Below are 23,783 nucleotides of genomic sequence, written 5' to 3' on the forward strand. Positions count from 1 at the left end.
AGTTTTTTTATTTTATTAATTGCAATTAAAAAACACTGTTACATAGCCATTCGCGTTAGGGGACTTACAATTTCTTTAAAGAATTAAAAAAAAAAATTTGACTTAATTAATGGATTTTTTGGCAAGTTACAGAGTTTATGGGTTTCATACTTGACGGACGGGAACATTTTTAAACTATTTCGATGTTTTTTTCTGTTTCTATTGCACTTAATAAATTTTTGAAAAGTGAAATTAATCTCCATTAAATTATTTTGACAATAGTATGCAAAATATCTTGATTTCATGAACTAATAAGGCTATAATAATAAAAATAGTTGCCGAAATGAGGCGAAAAAATTTTTTTGATCGCAAAGCACTCTCTGATTACTATTTTGTACACTACTCTGTAGTGTTTTGGAAGAAAATGAGGTTAAAATACTTGGGACAGTAGAGAGCGCTATTAGTTATTTATGTATCTGTGTACCTTGGACGAGCCACGCGCCAATACGGTCGAGGTGATAAGTATTTTCAGCAGGGATAGTATAAATCCGAGGCCCGATAGGGCCGAGGCTTTATATCCCTGCTGCAAATAATTATCGCCGAGACCGTATTTGCGCGTGGCTTGCCCATGGTGCTTAAAAAATTTTTCGTCCTATGACGGACGTATGCGGGTTTTTACGTGCAGGGGAAACTCAATTTGTAAATAAATAGCGTACGACGCCATAACCTTCTAATTAAAAATACATGAAAGTCTTGAAGTTAGTCATAGGTAGAAAATCGCAAAAATCGGACCACGATTCATTAGTGGTTAGTTCAAATTAATTCATTCAAATTTCTAGTAAATAATAAAATGTAATTTTATTGTAATTAATAGTTTAAACGCAGTAATTTTAAAATATTTTTTAATAAATTGCAATTTTATAATATTAAAGTAACAATTTCCCGAGTTAAAAAAATTGACATCAGTGAACTTAACTGCTATACTAAAACAATTGATTTAAAAATATTGAGATCATGTCTTTTCAGCATAACATGCGTCCGGCGTGCTTTTTAAAATTACAGTTAAAACGTAAGCTAGTCGGCTGTATAGAAATTAGTGACGCATGCGTGGCATTGTCCTAGGCTGTATAAAGTTCTATACAGCCTAGTAGATACTGGCGCGTACGCGTATTATTTACAGATTGAGTATCATCTGCACGTAAAAACCCTCATACGTCCGCCTAGGACGAAAATAAAAATTACTGCCTCCTGTCTGCACATTACTGAGTCGTGAGCTGGCACTAACCGGTCGTGTCTCATACAGCACTCTAATGTCTATGCATATTTTCGTAATGCTTGTACGAAACAGTAATCATTGCTGTTTTATTTTCTCCGTGCAGTATACTTTAGACATTTTGAAAAACTAATTATCAGCTAGCAATTATTAATTGGAAAAAAATTTTTTTTTGTATTTCAACATAAATTTTTTCTATGTAGACAAACCTATGGGTTAAATTTGTGAGTTTATTCTCCGAAAGATGCAAATTATCAGCGCATTCAGTAATTGGGTCATTAGTCATTATTCTTATTAATTTGCGGCGTTAATATTTTTGAGAAGACTAGCGAAATCAGTGTCAAGAGGAAATGCATAAAACGATAAACATGTCGTGTCTTTATACTTCGGGATAGTTGTGACAATTAAATGAAGACGTTAGGATTTTTGATGCGGTTTGGGGTGACATTACCCTGGATATGACACGTATAACGAGGAGGCTCGGCGCGCAACGTCGCAACTTGAATGTGGGCGAATCGATCGTACCCGCTCGAAACTCTCTCTCTTTCTCTCTTTCTATGTATATATATATATATATATATATATATATATATATATATATATATATATATAAATATATATATATATATATATATATATATATATATATAAACACACATACATTTATACACATTTACACACATCAGGAAAAGGGGTTGACGAAAGAGAATGAAAAGTGAGAAGAAGGGGGTCTCCCTTTCAACCACTCGAACGACGCCACACATACAAGTTCGACAAAGTCTATTACCCTCTATTTTCGCGTCATCCTATTTTCAAATAAACGATCCGGCGAATTCGAAACTACGACTCGCTGAAATATCTATGAATAATGCATTTTTGCTGGACTCTCTTCAGCTGAAGTATTCCTTCATCTCCGCGTATAGTACACATATACTGTATATTGAGAGTATATTTGTTTTTACATACCCGGTTGCCTCCAATTCTGCAGCGACTATACCCAAGTGTATACATATAAACGATATACACTCCTCACCCTTTAGCTCCGTTGCTCAATTGAATATATGTTTTTTCGATGGCACTATGGATGTGTTCAAAATTCATAGTTCTGTCCTTGAAAGTCCTCATGAATTTCATTCTCTTTAATTCTTCCCTTTAGGGTAATAACCCTACACTTCAGGTATGTTATTTTTATTGAATTTGTAAGCATATAAATATTTACTTTGAATTCCGCAGGGCACTGACAAGAAATATGATAAGATAAGATGCAGGAATTCTCGAAGAATATGGAAAATAGAGAATGTAGAAAAATAGTCTCGGATAGCTTAAGGGAAGAGCAGTTGGCGCGATACCAAAAGATCCAGGTTCGATTCCTGGTCTGGGCCGTCCGAATTATATTTTGAGTCAAATTTACCTTTAATGACAAATTTATATACGAAATTTAAAATAGTTTATGCCTGTAGGGAATACAGGCAAACGATATTAAAAATTATTAGATAAATAATTAGTTAAAAAAATTCGTGCAATAGACTGGACAGCCAATAAAAAAATTCAGATTTATAGTATTATAAAAACCAGTCTACAGAAAATGTATTGTATAAAAATGTAGAAAAATATTTTTTTATGTTGTTTACTTCTATGTTACTCGGAAAGCTTCTGTCGTTGTGCTTCAGGTTAATGATGTGTGTTCAAAATTTAATAGAAAGGAGCTTGTTATAAACGGAAAAAATATAATTGATTAAAAAAAAATATCTCTTGGAAATTTCACTCCTGCCTCGAAACATCTGGTAGAAATAATTCAAGAAATTTACGTACAGAATCAAAAAAATAAAACTAAAAGGATAAAGAAAAAAATGTATTATTGAAGAATTATATGAATTCAGTCAGGCATTTTACTACTTTTAAGTAAAATATCAGATATTTAGCCCAAAAATTTTTTTCTCGAGGATTAACATACAAGGTCACATTGATTCGATATATGACTGATTTTTTTTAAGAATATTAACAATCTTCGAATAGTTGTTATTTTTTATATCATCAAAAATTAATTTCGGAAACTTTTCAGAATGAGTTCAAGTGAGATGTTTATTTTTCATAGTTTCTTCATTTTATTTTGAACATATAAGTTCAAAAGTATAAGTAGTTTTTCCATTTTTTTTATTTATTTAAGCGCCACGTTACGGTATGAGGTCTTATTTTAATATTTTCCGTAAACATTAGAAAATTTGATGTGATCATAATTGTCCCAATACATCCATATGTGGACATACCTGACTTTATATGGCTTGATACGACCTAATATAATTTTTGGACCAAGTGTAGTGTTGAAGACAAAAAGTTGTTCAAGACAAAAATTCTTGATTCGAAACAACCAGATCTCTACAAAATAATTTTCTTGGACCAAGAATATTTCGCTTTGATCAAGTGCGAGTTTTTTTTTTTAATCTTTTAACAAAAAAAAATATAACATAATGATTTTTAATGCATTTTGAGTCGTGCAGTTTGAAAATTGGTTTAAATTGACACAACTTTTGAACTGTGGTAAGAAATACCAATCAAAGTACACTCAATTACACAATAGATTCTATATCAATTTCAAGCTCTCAAGTGAAAGAAAAGCCCTTGAAGGAAAGCAAAAGCTCAGTCGATCGAGAGTGATAGGATTAGTGAAGAAGAAATGTGGCAAAAAATAACAATAAAAAAAACTACAAGTAGAAATAGCAAAAAAAAAATAAAAATTCCTTTTCTTCGTCTTCTGCAATTCAATCTTCGCATTGAATAGAACGGATTATTTTTTATATAATTTTGTTTTCTTTGGTTCGCATTCAGTTAATTAAATTTCTCCTCTTTGCCTTCAATATAAATTCACAGAAAGGAAAATAATTTTTTCCACCAAGAGAAATAAAATTTTTCCATTGATTAAACTTTTTAAGTCCTCAGGCTGTTGTTTAAGTTCGACATCATAATTGAATTACATGTAGGAAAAGTCAGCTTTGAAGTAAATATATACACAAAGCATACCATTATCCGGGTAGTGAGTAACTAGAGACTTAGACTTAGATAGGTGTACGCTGAACAAGTCAGATTCTCTTCTACTTCTTGCACTGTAAAAGTTCCAGTAGAATGCAGCAGTGGTGAACCAGCCTCCTAACCAAGACGGAAAGGAGTTGGACGGACTTTGTTTAAAGTGCAAATCTGCCGCAACTACCTTCCCGACTAGGTCAGTCACTAATTTTAGTATCAACTAATTTTCGTCCTGCACTTTCTACCTAATTAATAAGTTTTAATCCGCTACTTTATTTATTTTTTCTGCAGACTGCTTGATCTTAAGAGGTTTCATTGCTCATTCTTACAGTAATTATTCCTCTATTACAAATGAAAATAATAGTTACTTAAGCTTGAAAAACTGAAATTCTTACACGAAAAGAAATTTTAATTAAAAGTCACCATAAAAAGTACAGTAATCATAGAACGATCCGCAATTTGTGATCTAATTACAATTTTTTTTAATAATTATTAACCAATACAATATATAGAAATAAAAAAAAGGACTATTATGTAAAAAATAATAGACGTGAAAAATTGATAAAATGAAAAACTATTTTTTACTATTTTAATGTTAAAAATTATAGTAGAATCAAATATTTTTATTGAAATGATTTAAAAATTTTTTGGAGTCGCCAGTAAAAATTTATCTGAGTAACGGTATGATTCACCGATTTAGAGGTGGCACTGCAATCACTCTTGACTTCTTAGTTATATAAAAAATTACATATGTAAGTGGTCAGTTGTTGCTGAATTACAGTTAACTCTAACAAAGTTTTATACAATTATAGTTCTAATAAAATTTCATACAATTTGTTATGTGTTATTAGTAAAATTGTACTTTAATGACATTCGAAAATTTTTGATACGATTAGCGATTATTCTATGTATATTGTAGAGTGAAATAACTTAAAAATAAAATAAATCACAAAATTTAATCAAACATTTGATTTTATTAAATTAAAACCGGATTTTTTCAAAGTATCAAACCTATTAAAGTTATAATAATAATCATATTTCATTTATAGCAATGTATCCATTAATAATTCTATTCTATGTGTGCAGTAAGTTGCACTAAATTTTTTCTTTTTTTACTGGTGACTCCGATAAATTTTACTGACAAACTTTAAAAAGTATAGCTGTCACCCATAAATGGCGAAGCAGCGCATTAGCGTCCCACAATAACAATACAGTCCGGTAATTTTTCTCATGAATTTAAAAATAAATCCTAAAGAAAATTACTCCCTGTGTAAAAAATTATTATGATTCCAAGTTACAATCTTAAAAAGTTCACTATGATCAACAGAAGTTTAAAGTTCAAATATCCGGAGACACGGTAGTATCTCGCACCAAGTGTAGGTTCAAACTATAGTTGTAATGAAAAAATTTTATAAACGGCTGCTCCTGCAATTGATCCCGAAACTTTTCGCTATTTTCAAGCTCAAAGTTTCGAAAGTTCATGTATTGATCCATGCCTAAGCTTAAAAATCTTGAAATTATTTCAGATCAGCCCGTATTAGGATATCAATTAATTACAATATCTTTTGAACATATTGTTCGATTTTGATCTTCTTGACAACATTCGACACAATTCTCTAAGAAAAATAAGTGTATACGTGGTCTTAGATGAATTGGTCCACAAATTTGAAAATTATCTCAAGAAAACATGGAAAAAATTTTTGTGCTTTTCTTTTTTAAATACATCTGAAACTGCTTTTAATTTATTTAATCGTCTATTTATCAAAATGTAAAGTTAAAAAAATTTTTTTGTCAGTACTTGGAGTTTTCTGAAGCTGTAAAGTATCATTTGTTCTCAACTTTTCTTTCCTACCCAGAAAAAAACTCGACGCAGTCATTTTGATGAAATCTCTTAAGATGAAGGTAATTTAAAGATCAGACCAGTTTTGTCTGATAAAACAGATCTAATATGGAGAAATCCAATCTTTTTTCACGGATCTAACTCAGCCTATTACCAAAAACTGATGACAAACAAAACAATGTTACTAGAATGACGTTTTTTTTTTTTTTTTTTCACCCCAAGCGATATATTAACAGATAAAACAGTTTACTCTTCTTATTGGAACAAGTAGCAGTTTTTCATTGTTTCAACACTTGACATCTATTTTTATGGAAAAGTTGACAATACTTGTAGACGAGGTGCATACATGCGGCACTATAAAACTTTTCCACTTTTAGTGTATGTGCACGTGTAAACTCTTGATGTCACGTGTCGAGTAAGTTGACTACGAGTCAGACATTGCATAATATATTCAACCGCCTCTGGCGTAATGTACCTCCTAGTATAAGAGTATATTCCTCCAAGTATGTCCTAGTCTTCAGGTCTCGAAACTCCCTTGAGAATAGCAACTCTTTCTTCGGTTTCCTTCCCATTCCGATAATTTTAACCGTGTATACAACTTCTCTCGATAAAACATACTTGGGGTTTCCCACCAACTCCAATGCTGCTTTTTCTGATTGATTTCCCGAGAGCTGTTCCCGTTGTTCGACAAGACACTTTACTCTATTCTCTGGAGAGGAGGCAATGAAAATTTCCGCTTTTTTCCGTTATAAATTTTTAGTTGAGCATCAGAAAGTCTTAATGATCCTTTTTGGTTAATAATTTAGAGGTCTTATACCTCAGTCAGCTTCTGTAATGACGACAGTAATTATTTAGGTTAAAAATACAACGCTAGTAAATTATTGACTGAAGAAACTAAGGCGACTTTTTTATTATTTAAGCTCTTATGTGAGTTACTTTCAGCTTTACATTAATATTTAATCTTGTTTGTCAGTTTCCTAGAGCTCTACATTAAAATTCATTTTTTTATCATGGTTATGGTGTCAAAAGCAAACATATATGACCAAATATAAATAATTTATGAGAAAAATTTTTTCGGTTAAAAGTTAACCCGTACATTTAAAAAAAATTTTTTTTTTTTAACTTAATGATTCACTCTTTGTTTAGATGACATTTAAAATTTTGTCGATTTTTTATATTTTGTGAATCACTTTCTAGTCACGGTTACTGCACTAAGAAAAAAGCTATTTGATTCAAGAAAAACATTGTCTTTAAAATTTCACTCTTCCCGGGAAAAAATAATCAGACCTGACTAAGGTTATTTCCTTATAGTCAAAGAGGTTCAATAATTTTTAAAACGAGTAAACATAAACTACCATTAATTTTAGCTGGAGATTTTAATGTAAATTTTACAAGAGCTGAATCAATGCCATTAATGACATTTCTTCAAAAAGAATTTCAATTGCAAATCAACAACAATCCAAGAGAATCTACTACCAAATATGGAACAACAATAGATGCTGTATTTGTGAGATATCTTGATAATGTTTCATCCAATACTTTTGTAACGTACTTTAGTTATCATCGACCAATCCTCACAGTAATACCGGCAGAGGAAACATCGAATATAACTATTACTGAAGTCACAGATGAAAATATTTAAATTGTGGCCACTTGATATTAATATCGAATTTTTATATCACATGTAAATAAATGTTTATTAAATAAAGTTACCATTTTCTGTAAGAAATTCGTAATACTTCATTTTTTCATTAGGTTATATTTAATTCCTGTAATAATATTATCTTTTATGGATATTACTTGTACACACATGATGTTTCACATCTGCCAGGCGTCCCATGACGGCTCAAATTTTTTTTCATTCTAATTCATTATAGAGAATTGCGTATGACTCTATCAAGTACTATATTCATAAAATTAAGCAAAATAATTAATTAAGGTAACAATGGGCTTTCAGACCTGACCATGTCTGATCAAGCCTGATCAGGTCAATTCATGTCTGATCAGGCATGGTCATTTTTCATGTCTGATCAGGCCTGAAGACTCATGCCTGTTCATGTCTGATCAGGTTTGATCATTTTTTCCCGGGAATTGCTTTCAAAAATTCAGTTCAAATTGATTAAAGAAATCTACTCAGAAAGGCGTACCTCAATGAGTACCCCAAATTTTTTTCGTGAGCGATATTTAATTTCATGTGCACAAACATATAAAAAACGTTAATGTCTTGTTCTAAAAATTTGGGGTACTCAAAGATGCACGCCAAGTACTTTAAAAAAGATTTTCATTAAGTTTAAAGCTTGCTTGTAACGTTTTTTTCATATTTTTAATAAAGTTATAAACAGTACTTGGAGTTTTTTTGATTTCATATTTTTTTGTAAAAAAGCTATCTTAAAAAGATAGCTTTTCTATGCTTTTGAGCTTTTCGAGTTCAAAAGTCTGATAGAAGTTTCATAGAACAATATTTTTTTAATTTTCAAACCGCACTAACTTTTGAATAAATCAACCGACTTTCACGCGGTTGGCAGCATTTGACGCAATTTTTTCAATTTCATTTGATTTGATTTCATTTGATTTGAAATAAAATTATAATGTTTATTATTCATTATAATATATACTTATTATTCATCCATATTATTCATATATATTTGATTGCAAAATGCACTTGAAAATGATAATGTAAAAATAGGTACTATCTGCGGATAGATTCTAGTTAAATTCCAAATGGACGCCACTTCTATGTAAGATGGGACTGACGAGCATGCGCGTGGTACTGACAACCATTTGAGACAAATAAATCTCAGATGGCTCTGAGCCCCATCTCGGATTGAACTGAAATAAACGGAAACTGTGCCTACTACAGTCTACATAGAAGTAGTAACCTTTTGTAAATTTTTTTCACTATAGATGGAACTAGGTTCCGTCCAACATGGAAACCAGTTAAATCTCGTTTTTTCCGTGTAAGTTTGAGGAAACTCTTTAGAACGCCGTTTAGTAGGTTCCGATCGGTTTAGCCGTTCAAAAGTTATAAGCGATTCACACACACACACACACACACACACACACACACACACACACACACACACACACACACACACACACACACACACACACACACACACACACACACACACACACACACACACACACACACACACACACAGAGCTACCAATAGCAGCGCTGGCTTTGTAGCAGCATCAGTAGATGGCATCCGTTTTTACAGCTGCTACGCACCACCTAGCCTCTCAATTGCTGAGTTTACTGACTTCTTGGATCGACTGACCGAGGACGCGAAGCAACATCATCCAGTGGCGATAGCCGGGGACTTTAACGCCTGGGCAGTGGACTGGGGCAGTAAGCAGACTAATGCACGAGGAAGAGAGCTGCTAGAAGCTCTTTCTACACTAGATGTAGTCTTGCTCAACAGTGGTGACACGCCGACCTACACCAAAGTTGACGCAAGCTCGATTGTAGACGTCACTTTTGTCAGTACCAGCCTTGCTAAAGGTAACACTAACTGGAAGGTACTGGACATCTACACTGCCAGTGACCATCATGCGATACTCTTGGAAACGTCAAACGACCAGAACCTCCGGGGGCCTATCAAGCAATTTAACACCGTCGGTTGGAAGGTGAAATCTCTTGACCCAGAAGTATTGCTAACAGCCCTCGATAGAGACTGGATGTGCAGAAGAACATACTAAGGCTCTGATGATGCGAGTAACACAAGCTTGTGATGCCAGTATGCCTCGCAAACGTGTTATGAATTCAAGACCTGCGGTACACTGGTGGAATGATCATATCAGCAACCTCCGTAAAGAATGTCATCGAAAGAGAAGAATATCACAGCGTGGCTATCAACGACCTTACTCTGCAGTGCTGATCGCAGAGTACAAAAAAGCTCGTCGTGAACTTAATAAGGCCATAAAAGAGAGCAAAAGAAGATGCTGGAAAGAGCTCATATACGAGGTCGACAAAGACGTGTGGGGTCGGCCGTATAAGGTGGTCATGACGCACCTGAAGAAACAACAAATGCCGTCACCTACGTGTCCCCAACTCCTTCAGAAAATCGTCACTGCGCTGTTTCCACAGCAACACAGTCTCAATTATCAGTCAACGCAAGATGAACTGGACGACATTCCACCTGTCACTGAAGAAGAATTGTTGGAGGCCTGTAATCGGGTAGGAAATAATAAAGCGCCGGGATTGGACGGAATCCCTAATATAGCCTTGAAAACCATCATAAAGGCAGCACCAATATTATTTCTAGACGCTTACAACGCATGCCTCAAGGAGGGGACTTTTCCTCGTAAGTGGAAACAGCAACGGTTAGTACTTTTACCTAAAGGAAAGAAACCGCCAGAAGAACCGTCATCTTACCGACCACTCTGCATGCTAAATACGGCGGGTAAGATATTTGAGCGTATCATCCATCAGCGAATAGATGCAGTAGTCGACCCACTCTTGGCAGACAACCAGTATGGATTCCGGAAAGGACGATCAACCCTGGACGCGATCAACCTGGTTGTTAATACGGCCAAAGAGGCAATTGCAGGAACTAGATGGAAGGGTGGAACGAAGAAGTACTGCCTGGTGGCTGCCTTGGACATCAAAAATGCTTTCAATTCCGCTAATTGGGACTGCATCATGCAAGCTCTCGACGAGAAGAACGTGCCAACATATCTTCGCAGACTAGTGATTAGCTATTTTACAGATAGAGTGCTGAAATACGATACAAAGAATGGTCCAAAAGAGTATGATATAACCGGTGGTATGCCACAGGGCTCTGTTCTTGGTCCACTTCTGTGGAATATCATGTATGACGGGCTCCTGAGACTGAAGCTTCCAAGATGTGTCAAACTGGTAGCGTATGCGGATGATGTTGCCGCAGTGATCGTCGCCAAATACCTCGACGAGATTCAACATCTGTTTGACATCACTTTTGAGAAGATCAACCAGTGGATGGATACAGTGAACCTACAACTGGCCAAGCAGAAGACCGAAGCAGTGCTTATTACCAGCCGAAAAGAAGTTGAAACAATTAAGATTAATGTCGGTGACCGAGAAATCACATCACAACCATTTATCCGTTATCTGGGAGTGATGCTGGATGCACGACTCAACTTCAAACAGCAGGTGGAACATGTCAGTGCCAAAGCGTCAGTAGTGAGGGCTAGTCTCGCACGGCTGATGCCTAACATCGGAGGCCCAATGCAGAGCAGGAGGCTACTATTGTCATCAGTAGTCACATCAGTGCTCACTTACGGAATATCCATTTGGGCTGATGCACTGGAAACCCAAGAATCATGGAGAAAAGCTGGACCGATATACCGACTGAGTGCCCTACGAGTAGCTAGTGCCTTCCGCACTATATCAGAAGAAGCAGTGTGAGTCATTGCTGGAACCCTACCTCTTAGAGTTCTAGCAGAAGAAAGACGGGCCCTTTACCAACGAAAAAGGTCAACTGCACTGAGCCCGGAAGAACTTAGAATTGAAGAACGGCAGAAGAGCATAGGCCGATGGCAACTACAATGGGATGCTGCAGAGAAGGGTAGGTGGACGCACCGTCTCATACCTCGGATCGACATTTGGCTTAACCGGAATCACGGTGAGGTCAATTACTATCTTACGCAGATGTTGTCGGGACATGGGTGTTTTCGAGAGTATCTACACCGCTTTAAGCACGATGACTCTTCGAAGTGCCCGTCCTGCCCAGGAGCTGCTGAAGACGCGGAGCACGTCTTCTTTGTATGTCCTCGTTTCGATCCACAGCTTGAAGAACTGGAGAGGATCCTGAACCAGAGAATGCAACTAGATTCACTAGTAGAAGCAATGTTGTCATCAGAAGCTGCCTGGAACGCTACCAACACGTTTGCAACAGAAGTCCTTAAAGACTTGCGTTCCACCGAAAGAAAAAGAGCAAATAGCAGAAGATAGAAGGAAGATAGTTAACACCTTAGCCACCAGAAGGAAGAGCAGTAGCTAGATCCTCCCTTCACGAAGTAATGCCTGACGGCGGTTTCCATGAGGGATTAGAGGAAAGAAGGAAAAGGGGTTTAGGGTTTAGTGGGTAGGGGCATTAGTGTCGAGTTAGTATGACGCTGCGTCGAGTCGCCACATATCCAGGCCAAACAGCTATGCCTAGAATCCGTAAAAAGGATTCCCCCCCCTACAAAAAAAAAAAAAAAAAAAAAAAACACACACACACACACACAGACATACTGACATAGTGACAACATCGCGGGGGTAGTCAGGGAATCCGAACAAAAACAGTTTCACTGTAAAAAAAATCACGCCAAGTCCACGTTCATAAGACTATTAAGAAAAAAAAATTTATTTCTTTACAAAAAGATATAAAATAAAAAATAAAAAAATCCAAGTAACCGATATGGTTGTATATGATTTTCGGAAATTAAAAAAAATTTTGTTGTAAATTTAAAAATTAAAAGAAACAATCTTGGAACGTATTTAGTGTGCGTGGTTACGAAAAATTTCACTTTTTATGAAATTCCTAAAATTTATCTACTAGGACTTTAAAAAAAAAATTGAAGTACACAATGACGCACACCAAGTACGTTCCAAAATTGTTTCTTTTAATTTTTAAATTTACAACAAAATTTTTTTTAATTTCCAAAAATCATATACAACCATATCGGTTAATTGGATTTTTTTATTTTTTATTTTATATCTTTTTGTAAAGAAATAAAATTTTTTTTCTTAATAGTCTTATGAACGTGGACTTGGCGTGATTTTTTTACAGTGAAACTTTTTTTGTTTGGATTTCAGTATTTTTTGTAATTATAATAAAAATTGACAATTTTAATTTAATACATTTCCGGTGGCAAACTATCCCCTTTAAGCTATAGTTCATGTAAAATTTATTCTTGCGCTGCCTGGCGTGTGTAAATGCAAGCTGTCAAATATCTTTTTTTCACTGTAGTTTCCCATCTATTATAAGATTATCATGCATCCTTATATTATTTAGTCTCTGACCGTCCGCTTTTTACATAAGAAAAAAGTTAAAATCTAAAAATCTGGGTCGCTATAGTTTGTGCTGATTATTTTTAATAATTTTAAATAGAAATTATAAAGATAATTGATAATAATCAAGTAATACGCGTAATAAAAAGGATGAACTACTATTATAAAATATCATATAAAAAAAAATCAAAATAAATTTGAAAAAAAATTTGTAACCTCAAAAAACCGTTCTGCTTACGGTATATACACACTCGGTAGTCTGGCTTGAGAACGGAACTTGGCGCCAGACTCTATCGAGTCTGTTGATCTTCCTATCACCTTAAAACGTCGAGATTTGATGAAAACTCGATTTTTGCAAAACGGGGTTAAAACAATAACTTCCCAATTTTTGAAAATCTTCGATTTTCTTAGCGGGAAATTAAAAATGATAAGTTTCATTAATAATACGGCTGATATGTGCTGACGAGCCATCTGGTGCTAAAAGTTATATTTATTTGGAGATAGTATATTTTATTAGTTCGAAAATTAGATTCTATTGAGTTTAAAACTTATAATTTTGAATCAAGCATTTATAAGCGAAGAAATAGCAATTCTTGAATCAATAAAATTGGCTTTATTCTTGCGAGATTTTGTAGTTTGAGATTTATTTTCTTCAATTAAATTAAATTTTTTTCTGTGTAGAAATTCATTTAAGCATTTTTTTACTATTTTCAAACAAGATAAAATATATTCATCTCAAAAATTTCTTTCTCGAAGAATTAGATACAAATTTACATTGACCATGCTGAAAAAATGTATTTAAAAACAAAAAATAGTAGAATCAAGACAAATAAGTAATTTTCGTAATGTGGCTAAAAATGATATGAATCCATTTAGATTCTCTCTGTATTACATTTCCACACTTATCACTTTAAAATAAAATCCATCTTTTCATTTCCGTTCTGATTGGCTTACCCGATATTGATTAACAGTCAAAAGCGTATTTCGGGTTTGATGGCCCATATCTACGACGAATCATACGAAGCAAAATATACAAAATAAGAAATTTTATCACTTTCAACTTTAGCATATCTAAATTTTAAATTTGACACTTATTTCAACAACTACATTTATCATCTTCAATAGTAACTTTTTGATAAAGCAATCAATAATTAAATATCCGTCAAAGTCTACAATAATTCTAATTGACGCAGGCCTTCTATACTTAACATTTTATAAGTTAAATCAAGTTACAAATTTTTTTTTCATACATTAACGTTAATATATTTGTCATTATATTTGTGCGACTTTAAAAGGCTGTCAATAAAAAAAGCTTGTGAATATTTCTTTAGCACACAGAAACGGGAAACAGCAAATAGCAAAAAAAGCGGTACCGTAACTTGATTTAAAATATTTAAACTTATTCAAACTTGTCATTTTTGCTGAGCAGAAAAATGATACGCAATAAAAACTTTTCCATTCTTGTACAGTTTAACTCGGAAGTTTTAAATTTATTTCATATACATAACAGATACATATATATATATATATATATATATATATATATATATATATATATATATATATATATATAGTGAATATGTATATTTGCAAATTCAACGAGTAAAATTTTCAGTATTCGTGTGGTAATACCACCTGTAACATTGTAATTTTACAAAAGAGTTTTTTATGTACACTTTAACAAAAAAGAAAAAGAATAATTGATTCAATATATTTGCGTAACAATACACCTTTAATTTAAACGTCACAATGGGAAATTTCAGTTTGGTTGATGTTCGAAGGTTTCATATTTGAATTTTGCATTTGCATTAAAAATTCAGTATTGAAATGTGTGTTTTAATTGACCCGAATTGAAATTTCAACTCTGTTTTAACCGTATTTCTTGCCATTCAGTTCCAAAAAATTTTTACGATTTAAGCAGACCTGCTGCTATGGGGTGCTCTATAGACGTCGATCTGGTTTTGTCGTCATCGTGGTTATGTCCCATTTTGACGCATTTACGATCAAAACAAACGTGAAATAATAATAATGTGAGATTTAATAGGGATAGTAATATTATTCTAAAATACCTAGTAATTCGGGTGCGAATTCCACTGAGGTTCTATTTATTTTTTTAACTTTCCGCTACGAAAATCAATGATACAGTTTGGACCGTTTCGATGAAAACTATTATTAAAACGTTATTGCAATATAATATTTCTATTAGCATGTGACTGATTTTAACACAATAACTCAAAATTTTATTGAATCTAATCGCTGCACCCGCTATTGGGTCACACTGAAATTAAAATAAAATATTTTGGAATATTCGATACTGCGATCACAGCGCTGCCTGCCGGATCCAATGGAAAACATTCCAAGATCAACAACAATTTATAAATAAAAAATTAATTAAATAAACATTTTCCCTTGGACTGAATTGTGAATCTAAACCATTCTCGAATCTACTTGAAGATACACAACAACTTTCATTAAAATCGATCCAGCCGTTTAGGAAGAGTTCAGTGAGAAACACACGCACAGAAGAAATATATATATATATATATATATATATATATATATATATATATATATATATATATATATATATATATTAGACTGTGCCAAATAAATCGAAGATTTTTTTTTTTTCGGTCCCATATCAAAATTTCCTTTAGAGTTACGAAAAAAAAAATGTGTCAAAATTTAAGCGCTTTACCTTCATTTTTCAATTAGCGCTCGCAAAAAGAAGAATTTTCGCCAAAAAAAGTTTTTTTTCACTTATTTTTTGATTATAGAAAATTCAATATACCAAATATGAACAAACCCTTGGTATGGTTTTGTAAGAAATTAAATTCTCTACAAAGATGATTTTCTGTCGAATTTAAAGAATCAACAGCTTCTTTTTAATATCTAATTTAATTAAAATTTGTTCGATAATTTTTATTTTCAGTTATCGATGGACACGTATAAAACTACTTCTTAACGAAAAGAACTGACTTATACAATTTTTTTAGGAATATTTATGATCTAAAAAAATAGTTTTTATGCTTTAATTGATTATTGTTTCGTACAATAGAAGTTGAAAATAATTTTATTAACAAAAATAATGATGACGAAAAAATTAATTTTTTCGTAATGTTTTATTCATGTCTCATTGACTTAAAGATTATTCATGCTTCAAAATTAATAAAATATATCTTTCTCTGTCATTTTTATTCGTCAACAGATTCTTCTGTAGCGCTCGTAACTCAAAACGGTAGTTGTAGTCTAGCCAACAAGTGCCTTTTTGGTTAACTTTTTTCAGCAGTCTCCGAAAATTATTATTGAGCTGTCATTTGACTTGGAATGGCATCTAGATGATTTTTGAAAAAAATGAAGTTCCGCTTGTAAAAATTGCAAAAGTTATCAACAATTAACTGAAAAAAAGGGGATTTAGTTTTTTGAAAATATTTTAAAAACTAATGAAGATTTATTAAATTTAAAAAAAGATTCAAAAATAGGAGGAAATTTCCCAAAAAAAGTCTCGATTCCCAGAACTGTAGGACCAATATTTTAAAAAATCATGTCTATGCACCTTCTGACAACATAAAAACGGATCATTAAGGAAGTACGAGCACCAAGACAACTTTTGATAAAAGGCTTGATTTTTCTTTAATATGAAGTTTAAATATGTCTTAACAAATTCCGAAAATTCGAAGGAGATTGCCCGATTATTTAAATAAATAATAATTAACTTTAAAGTTGAGCAACTTAACATTGGTCTTATGGGGTAACCTCCAAACATTGATACATTTTTGTATTTTTCTCGTAAAACTGTCGGTGAATATTTTTAAAAAACTTATGGATGAAAGTAAATATATTAGTGATGAATCTAATTTAAAAAAATTTACACTTGCCCGACTAATTAAAGTGTATTAATTAAAAGAAAAATAAATGCCGACATTAGCCAATGTTAAATGTTTATCTATATATTGAGAAAAATCATATGGTTACTGCTATCCCCTTACCGCACTAGAGTCGATACCTATCCCCACCCCGTCTAGCGCTCGTACTTCCTTATTAATATTTTGAAAAAAAAATTTTTTTCGACGATTAATTTAAGTTTTTAATTTTGCAACAACGAAAATTATTAACAAAAAACTGAAAAATAAAATTTTTTTAATTTTTTCAACGGGGATCTATTCTGAAAACTGCCAAGAATTGCTCCGCCCGTGTAAAAAAAAATCGACTTAAAATTGTCGTTTGTTTAGGATCTTAAACGTGACACAAACCAAGACTATTGTAAGACTTTTAAGACGCTAAAAAAAATTTCCGAGAACAGATTTTTGAAAATTTGGTTCTCGAATTTGTTGGGAAAATTAATTTCTAGACATTTTTTTGACGATTTTATGACTTTTTAAACGCAATATTTTTGAGTAAGATGTTTTTAAATTGAATTTATAATTGTTAAAAAATTATATTCGACAATTTTAAGACGTTCCGTTTTAATGTTCCAGGGCTCTATCGCTGTTAGCTCATCTCAAAATAGTCTCAAAATTACTGTTTAAGATTTTTTTGAGACTAATTTATTTAGATCATTTTAAGACTAATTTATTTAGATCGTTTTAAGACTAATTTATTTAGATCATTTTAAGACAATTTAAAGACGCTCCATAATTATGTTCCGGAGCTCTGTCGCTGTAAGATTTTTTAAAGACTATTTTAAAATTTTTTTAAGACAATTTTGAGATTTTTTTAAGACTTTTTGAGATATTTTCAAAAAACTAAATCCCCTTTTTCAGTTAATTGTTAATAACTTTTGCAATTTTTACAAGCGGAACTTCATTTTTTTTTCAAAAATCATTCCGAATCGAATGCTGCTCAATAATAATTTTCGGAGACTGCTGAAAAAAGTTAACCAAAAAGGCACTTGTTGGCTAGACTACAACTACCGTATTGAGTTACGAGCGCTACAGAAGAATCTGTTGACGAATAAAAATGACAGAAAAAGATATATTTTATTAATTTTGAATATATATATATATATATGGGGTATTCCATGTCAAATCGACCACTTTTGAACTCGACCCCTTCAGATTTCGCTGAAACTTTTTCATTTTTTTCTACCCTTTGAAAAACGCTTTGGAGAATTTTTTCAAATTTTTTTGACCAACCCAAAAAAAGTTATGAATTTTTTAAAAAAATGGCTCTTTTATTTTCAAATAGCCATAACTTTTTTTGACATTGACTTTTGGGTACCTTTTTTTTTTTTAAATTTTTGTTTTTGAATGAACTTTTTGAAAAATTACACAAAAAAAATTAAATATGTTAAATTTAACGAAATAATCGGATTTTTCGAATAAAATCGTGATTTTTTCAAATCACGTCGAGTTTTTTTTTTTTTTTTATTTTTCAAAAAAAACTTCAATTAATTTGACAACTATTTCCGTGAAGCCCGGAATAGGCCAAATTTTTTATTTTTTTTAATTGAAAAAAAATGTCAAATTTTCAAAATTGACAAAATTTTTTTTCGTAAAAATTACTTCTTTAACTAAATAAGTCCTATTAATCGATTTTAAGGTATTATATTGTCCACTAATAAGCTTAGTCTGCGATTATGCTGCCTACGATTCAAATTTTAATACATCAATTCGATCGATAATCTAGAATATGATAAAATAGCTTTACCCATAGTCAATTAAGCAGATGTTACACGGTAGTATGATTTCATTTGTAAGTGAAACTTTTGCAGTTTAATATTTTAACTAACCTATAAATCTGTTGTGCAATCTATTGTTTAATGGAAGATTCTAGTTGGTGCATTTGTTAAATAAAAAATTATTCCTCTTCTTTATACACACTTTTCTGTTTTAATCTTTCTTGAAGGATCAGTTATTTAAATAATATTAAAATCTCTATTTGATAAAATAAATTTATCTAAACATTATGGAGTCAAAAACGCAAATCTCTCGGTGTTGTAATCCATTCAAGTTAAAACCACATAATAAAACAAGTGGTTTACGTCATGCGACTGATAGTGTAAAATTATTGTTAAGATTAGATGATTGTAGTTTACTATGTAGTTCGTGTCGAAAAAAAGCTTCCGAATTAGTTAATCAACAAACGAACACTGTTGATGTAAATGATCATGAAGGCAATAACTCTAGTGACAGTAATGAATCTAATGATCAGTCCGACAATGATAGCAATACAACTGCCACAGATCTCCCTTTATCTACATCATTCCGTAAGTTATTTAATTATTTATACTCAAATACTTTTCTAGCACTATATTCTTTGTCCTTCAGTAGCGAACCCCAAGGTTCTCAATCAACATCTGCATCCCAGGTTAGCGCTGCAACTCAACTACCCATAATAAACCAAGCCTTACAACTGTTAAATCAATCACCAATTCCATCAAGAAAATTGAATAATAATCGATTTCTGAACAACAAAATAAATCGAATATCTGACAGCTTGAAAAAAGTTTTGCTCTCTTCAACCGATGAAGAGTCGATCGATGATGAGTCGATCGATGATAATGCTGCAAATTTTCGCTCTTTAATTGAAAAGTTACACGACAAATTCAACGATAAAGACACAGAAAAATCTGTAAAAATACAAATTTTAACATTGCTACCTGAAAATTGGAGTGAAAGATATATCTGTGAAGTTATGAATACATCAAGACATTGGTCAAGGGTGGCTAAAAATTTGGTTGAAGAAAAAGGTATACTGTCAACACCTGAGTCAAAATTAGGTATGTATAGCATAAAATCAAAACCAACTAAAAACTTAATTACTTAACATTTTTTTTATCATAGGGAAAACAATTACTAATGAAGTGAAATTAAAGGTTGAGAATTTTTATAACGATGATGAGTATAGTGCGCCGATGCCCGGGATGAAAGACTTTGTTTCGATTCGGAGTGATGATGGTAATCGAATCCACGTCCAAAAACGACTCATTTTATCTAATTTAAAAGAACTGTACCAATGTTTCCATGAAACTAACCCTACAGAAAAAATTGGATTTTCCAAATTTGCTTCTTTGCGACCAAAACATTGTATATTAGCTGGAGCAAGTGGAACACATACTATTTGTGTATGTACGATCCACCAAAACGTTAAATTGATGATGCTTGGTAATTATCAAACTAGTTAATAATTATAAATGCATGAATTTTTAGTTCACTTATGTCCTTTCATTTTAGGTGCAAATGTTTACTCTTTAACAAGAAATACAGAAAATCTTATGAAACACTACAGTGATTGCTTGAATATGATTATTTGTAAGACTCCATCGTATCAATGTTATTTGGGTGGATGTAAGAACTGTCCGGGGGTAGATGAGTTGAGTAACAATTTATTGACATGTTTTGAGGACCAAGAAATCGAAAATATTACGTATAAGTATTGGATATCAAAACCAAGATGCAGTTTAGAAACTTTTATTAAGCCAGCAGAAGAATTTGTCGAAAATTTTTGTGGCGAATTAAAGACTCTTCTTCCTCACACATTCATCGCTAAGGAACAAGCAAAATTTTTAAAAACATTGAAAGAAACATTACAACCAAATGAATTTGTTGTCATTTGTGATTTTTCAGAAAATTATGCGTTTGTAGTGCAGAACGCAGCATCTGGTTTTCACTGGAATAATGACCAGGCCACTGTTTTTCCGGTGGTTATTTACTATAAAGTAAATGACAAACTTGAACACAAGAGTTTAGCAATTATTTCAGACTGTAATAATCACGATGCTGTAGCTGTTCATGTTTTCATCAAATTAATAACCGATTGTATAAAAGACCTTCCTGAACGCTGCAATAAAATTTATTATTTTTCTGATGGGGCTCCTCAACAGTTCAAAAATTTCAAAAATTTTGTAAATTTATACTATCATGAAGAGGATTTTGATATTCCTGCTGAATGGCATTTTTTTGCGACTGCCCATGGTAAAGGGCCGTGTGATGGGATTGGAGGCATCCTCAAACGATTTGCAGCAAGAGCGAGTCTCCAACTTGCAGTTGATAAGCAAATAACAACGCCTATCGGATTTTTTGAATGGGCATCTGATCCGGATAATTTGCCAAATATTATGGTCAAGTTTTCACCCATTGAAAATTATGAAGCAGCAGCAAATGATTTAAATGAACGATTCTTAAAAACCAAACCAATTGTAGGCACTCATCAAATACACTGTGTAATTCCGGATAAAAATGGTTGTTTGATAGTTAAAAACTTTTCAAACTCGAATGAATACAGAATTTGTAAAATATTTAAGCGTCAGAGAGAAAATAAATAAATAATTGATGCATTATTTTCGAAATCATTGAGAATTAACTGTATTAATCATTAATCCCAGTCATTATAATGGCACGTAAAGCTTGTAGGTAAACTATATAATTTCTAAAAATCGATGGATCGGACTTATTCAGTTATAGAAGTAATTTTTACGAAAAAAAAAATTTTGTTAATTTTTGAAAATTTGACATTTTTTCAATTAAAAAAATAAAAATTCGGCCCATTCCGGGCTTCACGGAAATAGTTGTCAAATTAATTGAAGTTTTTTGAAAAATAAAAACTCGACGTGATTTGAAAAATCACGTTTTTATTAAAAAAATCCGATTATTTCGTTAAATTTAACGTATTTAATTTTTTTTGTGTAATTTTTCAAAAAGTTCATTCAAAAACAAAAATTTAAAAAAAAAAAAAAGGTACCCAAAAGTCAATGTCAAAAAAAGTTATGGCTATTTGAAAATAAAAGAGCCATTTTTTTTTAAAATTCATAACTTTTTTTGGGTTGGTCAAAAAAATTTGAAAAAATTCTCAAAAGCGTTTTTCAAAGGGTAGAAAAGAATGAAAAAGTTTCAGCGAAATCTGAAGGGGTCGAGTTCAAAAATGGTCGATTTGACATGGAATACCCCATATATATATAAAGATGTATACCAAAATTGACCTAAACATAAACTATAGAAAACATTATTTTTTATAGTTTTATATATTATTAATTCATTTATCATATATCTTAAAATATATTTCAACATACTTCTTCGATATAAATAATCTCATGCACTGTTAAGAATTTTTGTAAAATTACAAAACAGTGTATAGCAATGCGAAATAAAATACAATTCATGTAGTTTTCCAACGATCAGGAAATTTACTAAGATGTATTGTAGTAGTTAAACAAGGAGGGTTCTACCCTCCGATAATACAGGAATCTGTAATACCGACATGGTTCGTGTCCGTGCTAAGTTGTCGATATGGTTCATGTCTGTACTACCACTGATAAAGCAAGAATCTACTTTATCGATATATTGGCCATATTTACAACCCTTTTTCGGTCATATGCCCCATTACCCTCTTTTGTCTATATCTAGAGCATTCTTTTACTCTCTCTTATCTATATAGAGAGCACCCTTACGCTTTATTTTGACTATATCTACAGCGTTTTCTCACCCCTATCAGTTACCCTCCCACCACCCTATGTTTGTTTAATCAAATCTAAGCTCAACCTCTGTTGCTGACAATATTTCTTTTTGAATTTGAATCCGCCATCTGGTGACTGCTCTCTGCTATTTGAATTGTGAATCTGCCATTTTAAATTGTGAATCCACCATTTTGAATTTGAGTTCGCCATTTTGAGTCTTAAATCCGCCATTTTTCCCGCCGTTTTTAAATTCCACTATTCAGCATTTTTAAATCCCACTATCCGCCATTTTGAATTGTGAATCGGATATCTGGTGGCTGCTATCTGCCATCTCGTGGCTGCTATTCGCCATTTTGAATTGTGAATCCGCCATTTTGAGTCAGAAAACCATCATTTTCTCGCTATTTTGAATCTGATTTCCGTCATTTTAAATTTTAGTTCAACATTTTGAGGTTAGAAAAAAGCATCCTCAACTATTAACCTGCCTTCGGCTTGCCATTACAGATCAATAGTTCAGGATTACGCATTTGTAGTATGTATTTGTCCATGCTTTATATGTTTAAAATGAAGTTATGACAACTACTTGCGAGAAGGATTTTACGAAACGCCATCTGGTGGTAGCTTTATTGCTTCTAACTGCGTCGTGGATGACGTCATCAGATAGGTATGAACCTGTTCAAGGTCACGTAACTGCGCAGTTTTCGTTGTTCTCTTTTTAACTGCGCAGTAGATGACTCATTCTGTTCTAGAATTTTCTTACTGCGCAGTAGATGACGTTATTAAACAAGTTTAGATTTGTTTTAGGTAGAGGAGTGGGGGTAACTGCGCAGTAGATGACTCATTCTGTTCTAGAATTTTCTCACTGCGCAGTAGATGACGTCATTAAACAAGTTTAGACTTGTTTTAGGTAGAGGAGTGGGGGTAACTGTACAGTAGATGACTCATTCTGTTCTAGAATTTTCTAACTGCGTAGTAGATGACGTCATCAAACCGGTTTGAGGTAGAAGAAAGGGGGTAACTGAAAAGTAGATGACTCATTCTGGTCTAGAATTTTCCAACTGCGCAGTAGATAACTCATTCTGTACTAGAATTTTCTTACTGCGCAGTAGATGATGTCATCAAACCGGTTTTGAGGTAGAGGAGTGGGGGTAACTGCGCAATATCTCCTGCCAATATAGGCAGCTTGCCGAGAGTGAACTTCACAAAAAACGGAGTACACGTCTCCAGTAAAATACGAGCCTTTAGTGGACACAGGTTTTCCTTGAAGTATAAAAATAAATTTTTGTTGTCTAGCTTG

At 32.6% G+C, this 23,783-nt stretch overlaps 2 protein-coding genes across 5 annotated transcripts in view; one reads left to right on the forward strand and one right to left on the reverse strand.

Annotated features, from left to right (window-relative positions):
* LOC123271822 (gamma-aminobutyric acid type B receptor subunit 2) overlaps positions 1 to 23,783 on the reverse strand; it is a 432,312-nt gene that overhangs the window by 329,792 nt on the left and 78,737 nt on the right. The window lies entirely within an intron of this gene.
* LOC123271856 lies at positions 18,892 to 21,571 on the forward strand. The gene is made up of 4 exons (XM_044738364.1): positions 18,892 to 19,300; positions 19,362 to 19,813; positions 19,878 to 20,198; positions 20,268 to 21,571. The coding sequence occupies exons 2-4, from the start codon at positions 19,729 to 19,731 to the stop codon at positions 21,356 to 21,358; spliced, it is 1,497 nt and encodes a 498-aa protein (XP_044594299.1). The 5' UTR covers positions 18,892 to 19,300; positions 19,362 to 19,728; the 3' UTR covers positions 21,359 to 21,571.

Source organism: Cotesia glomerata, linkage group LG9, assembly GCF_020080835.1.
Source record: "Cotesia glomerata isolate CgM1 linkage group LG9, MPM_Cglom_v2.3, whole genome shotgun sequence".
NCBI classification, from domain to species: Eukaryota; Metazoa; Arthropoda; class Insecta; order Hymenoptera; family Braconidae; genus Cotesia; species Cotesia glomerata.

Excerpts from the sequence above, each read along its gene's own strand:
- LOC123271856 (XM_044738364.1), top strand. The coding sequence starts at position 19,729 with ATGAATACATCAAGACATTGGTCAAGGGTGGCTAAAAATTTGGTTGAA. Across the intron at positions 19,814-19,877 it reads AACACCTGAGTCAAAATTAG|GGAAAACAATTACTAATGAA; the intron begins GTATGTATAGCA and ends TTTTTATCATAG. Across the intron at positions 20,199-20,267 it reads CGTTAAATTGATGATGCTTG|GTGCAAATGTTTACTCTTTA; the intron begins GTAATTATCAAA and ends CTTTCATTTTAG.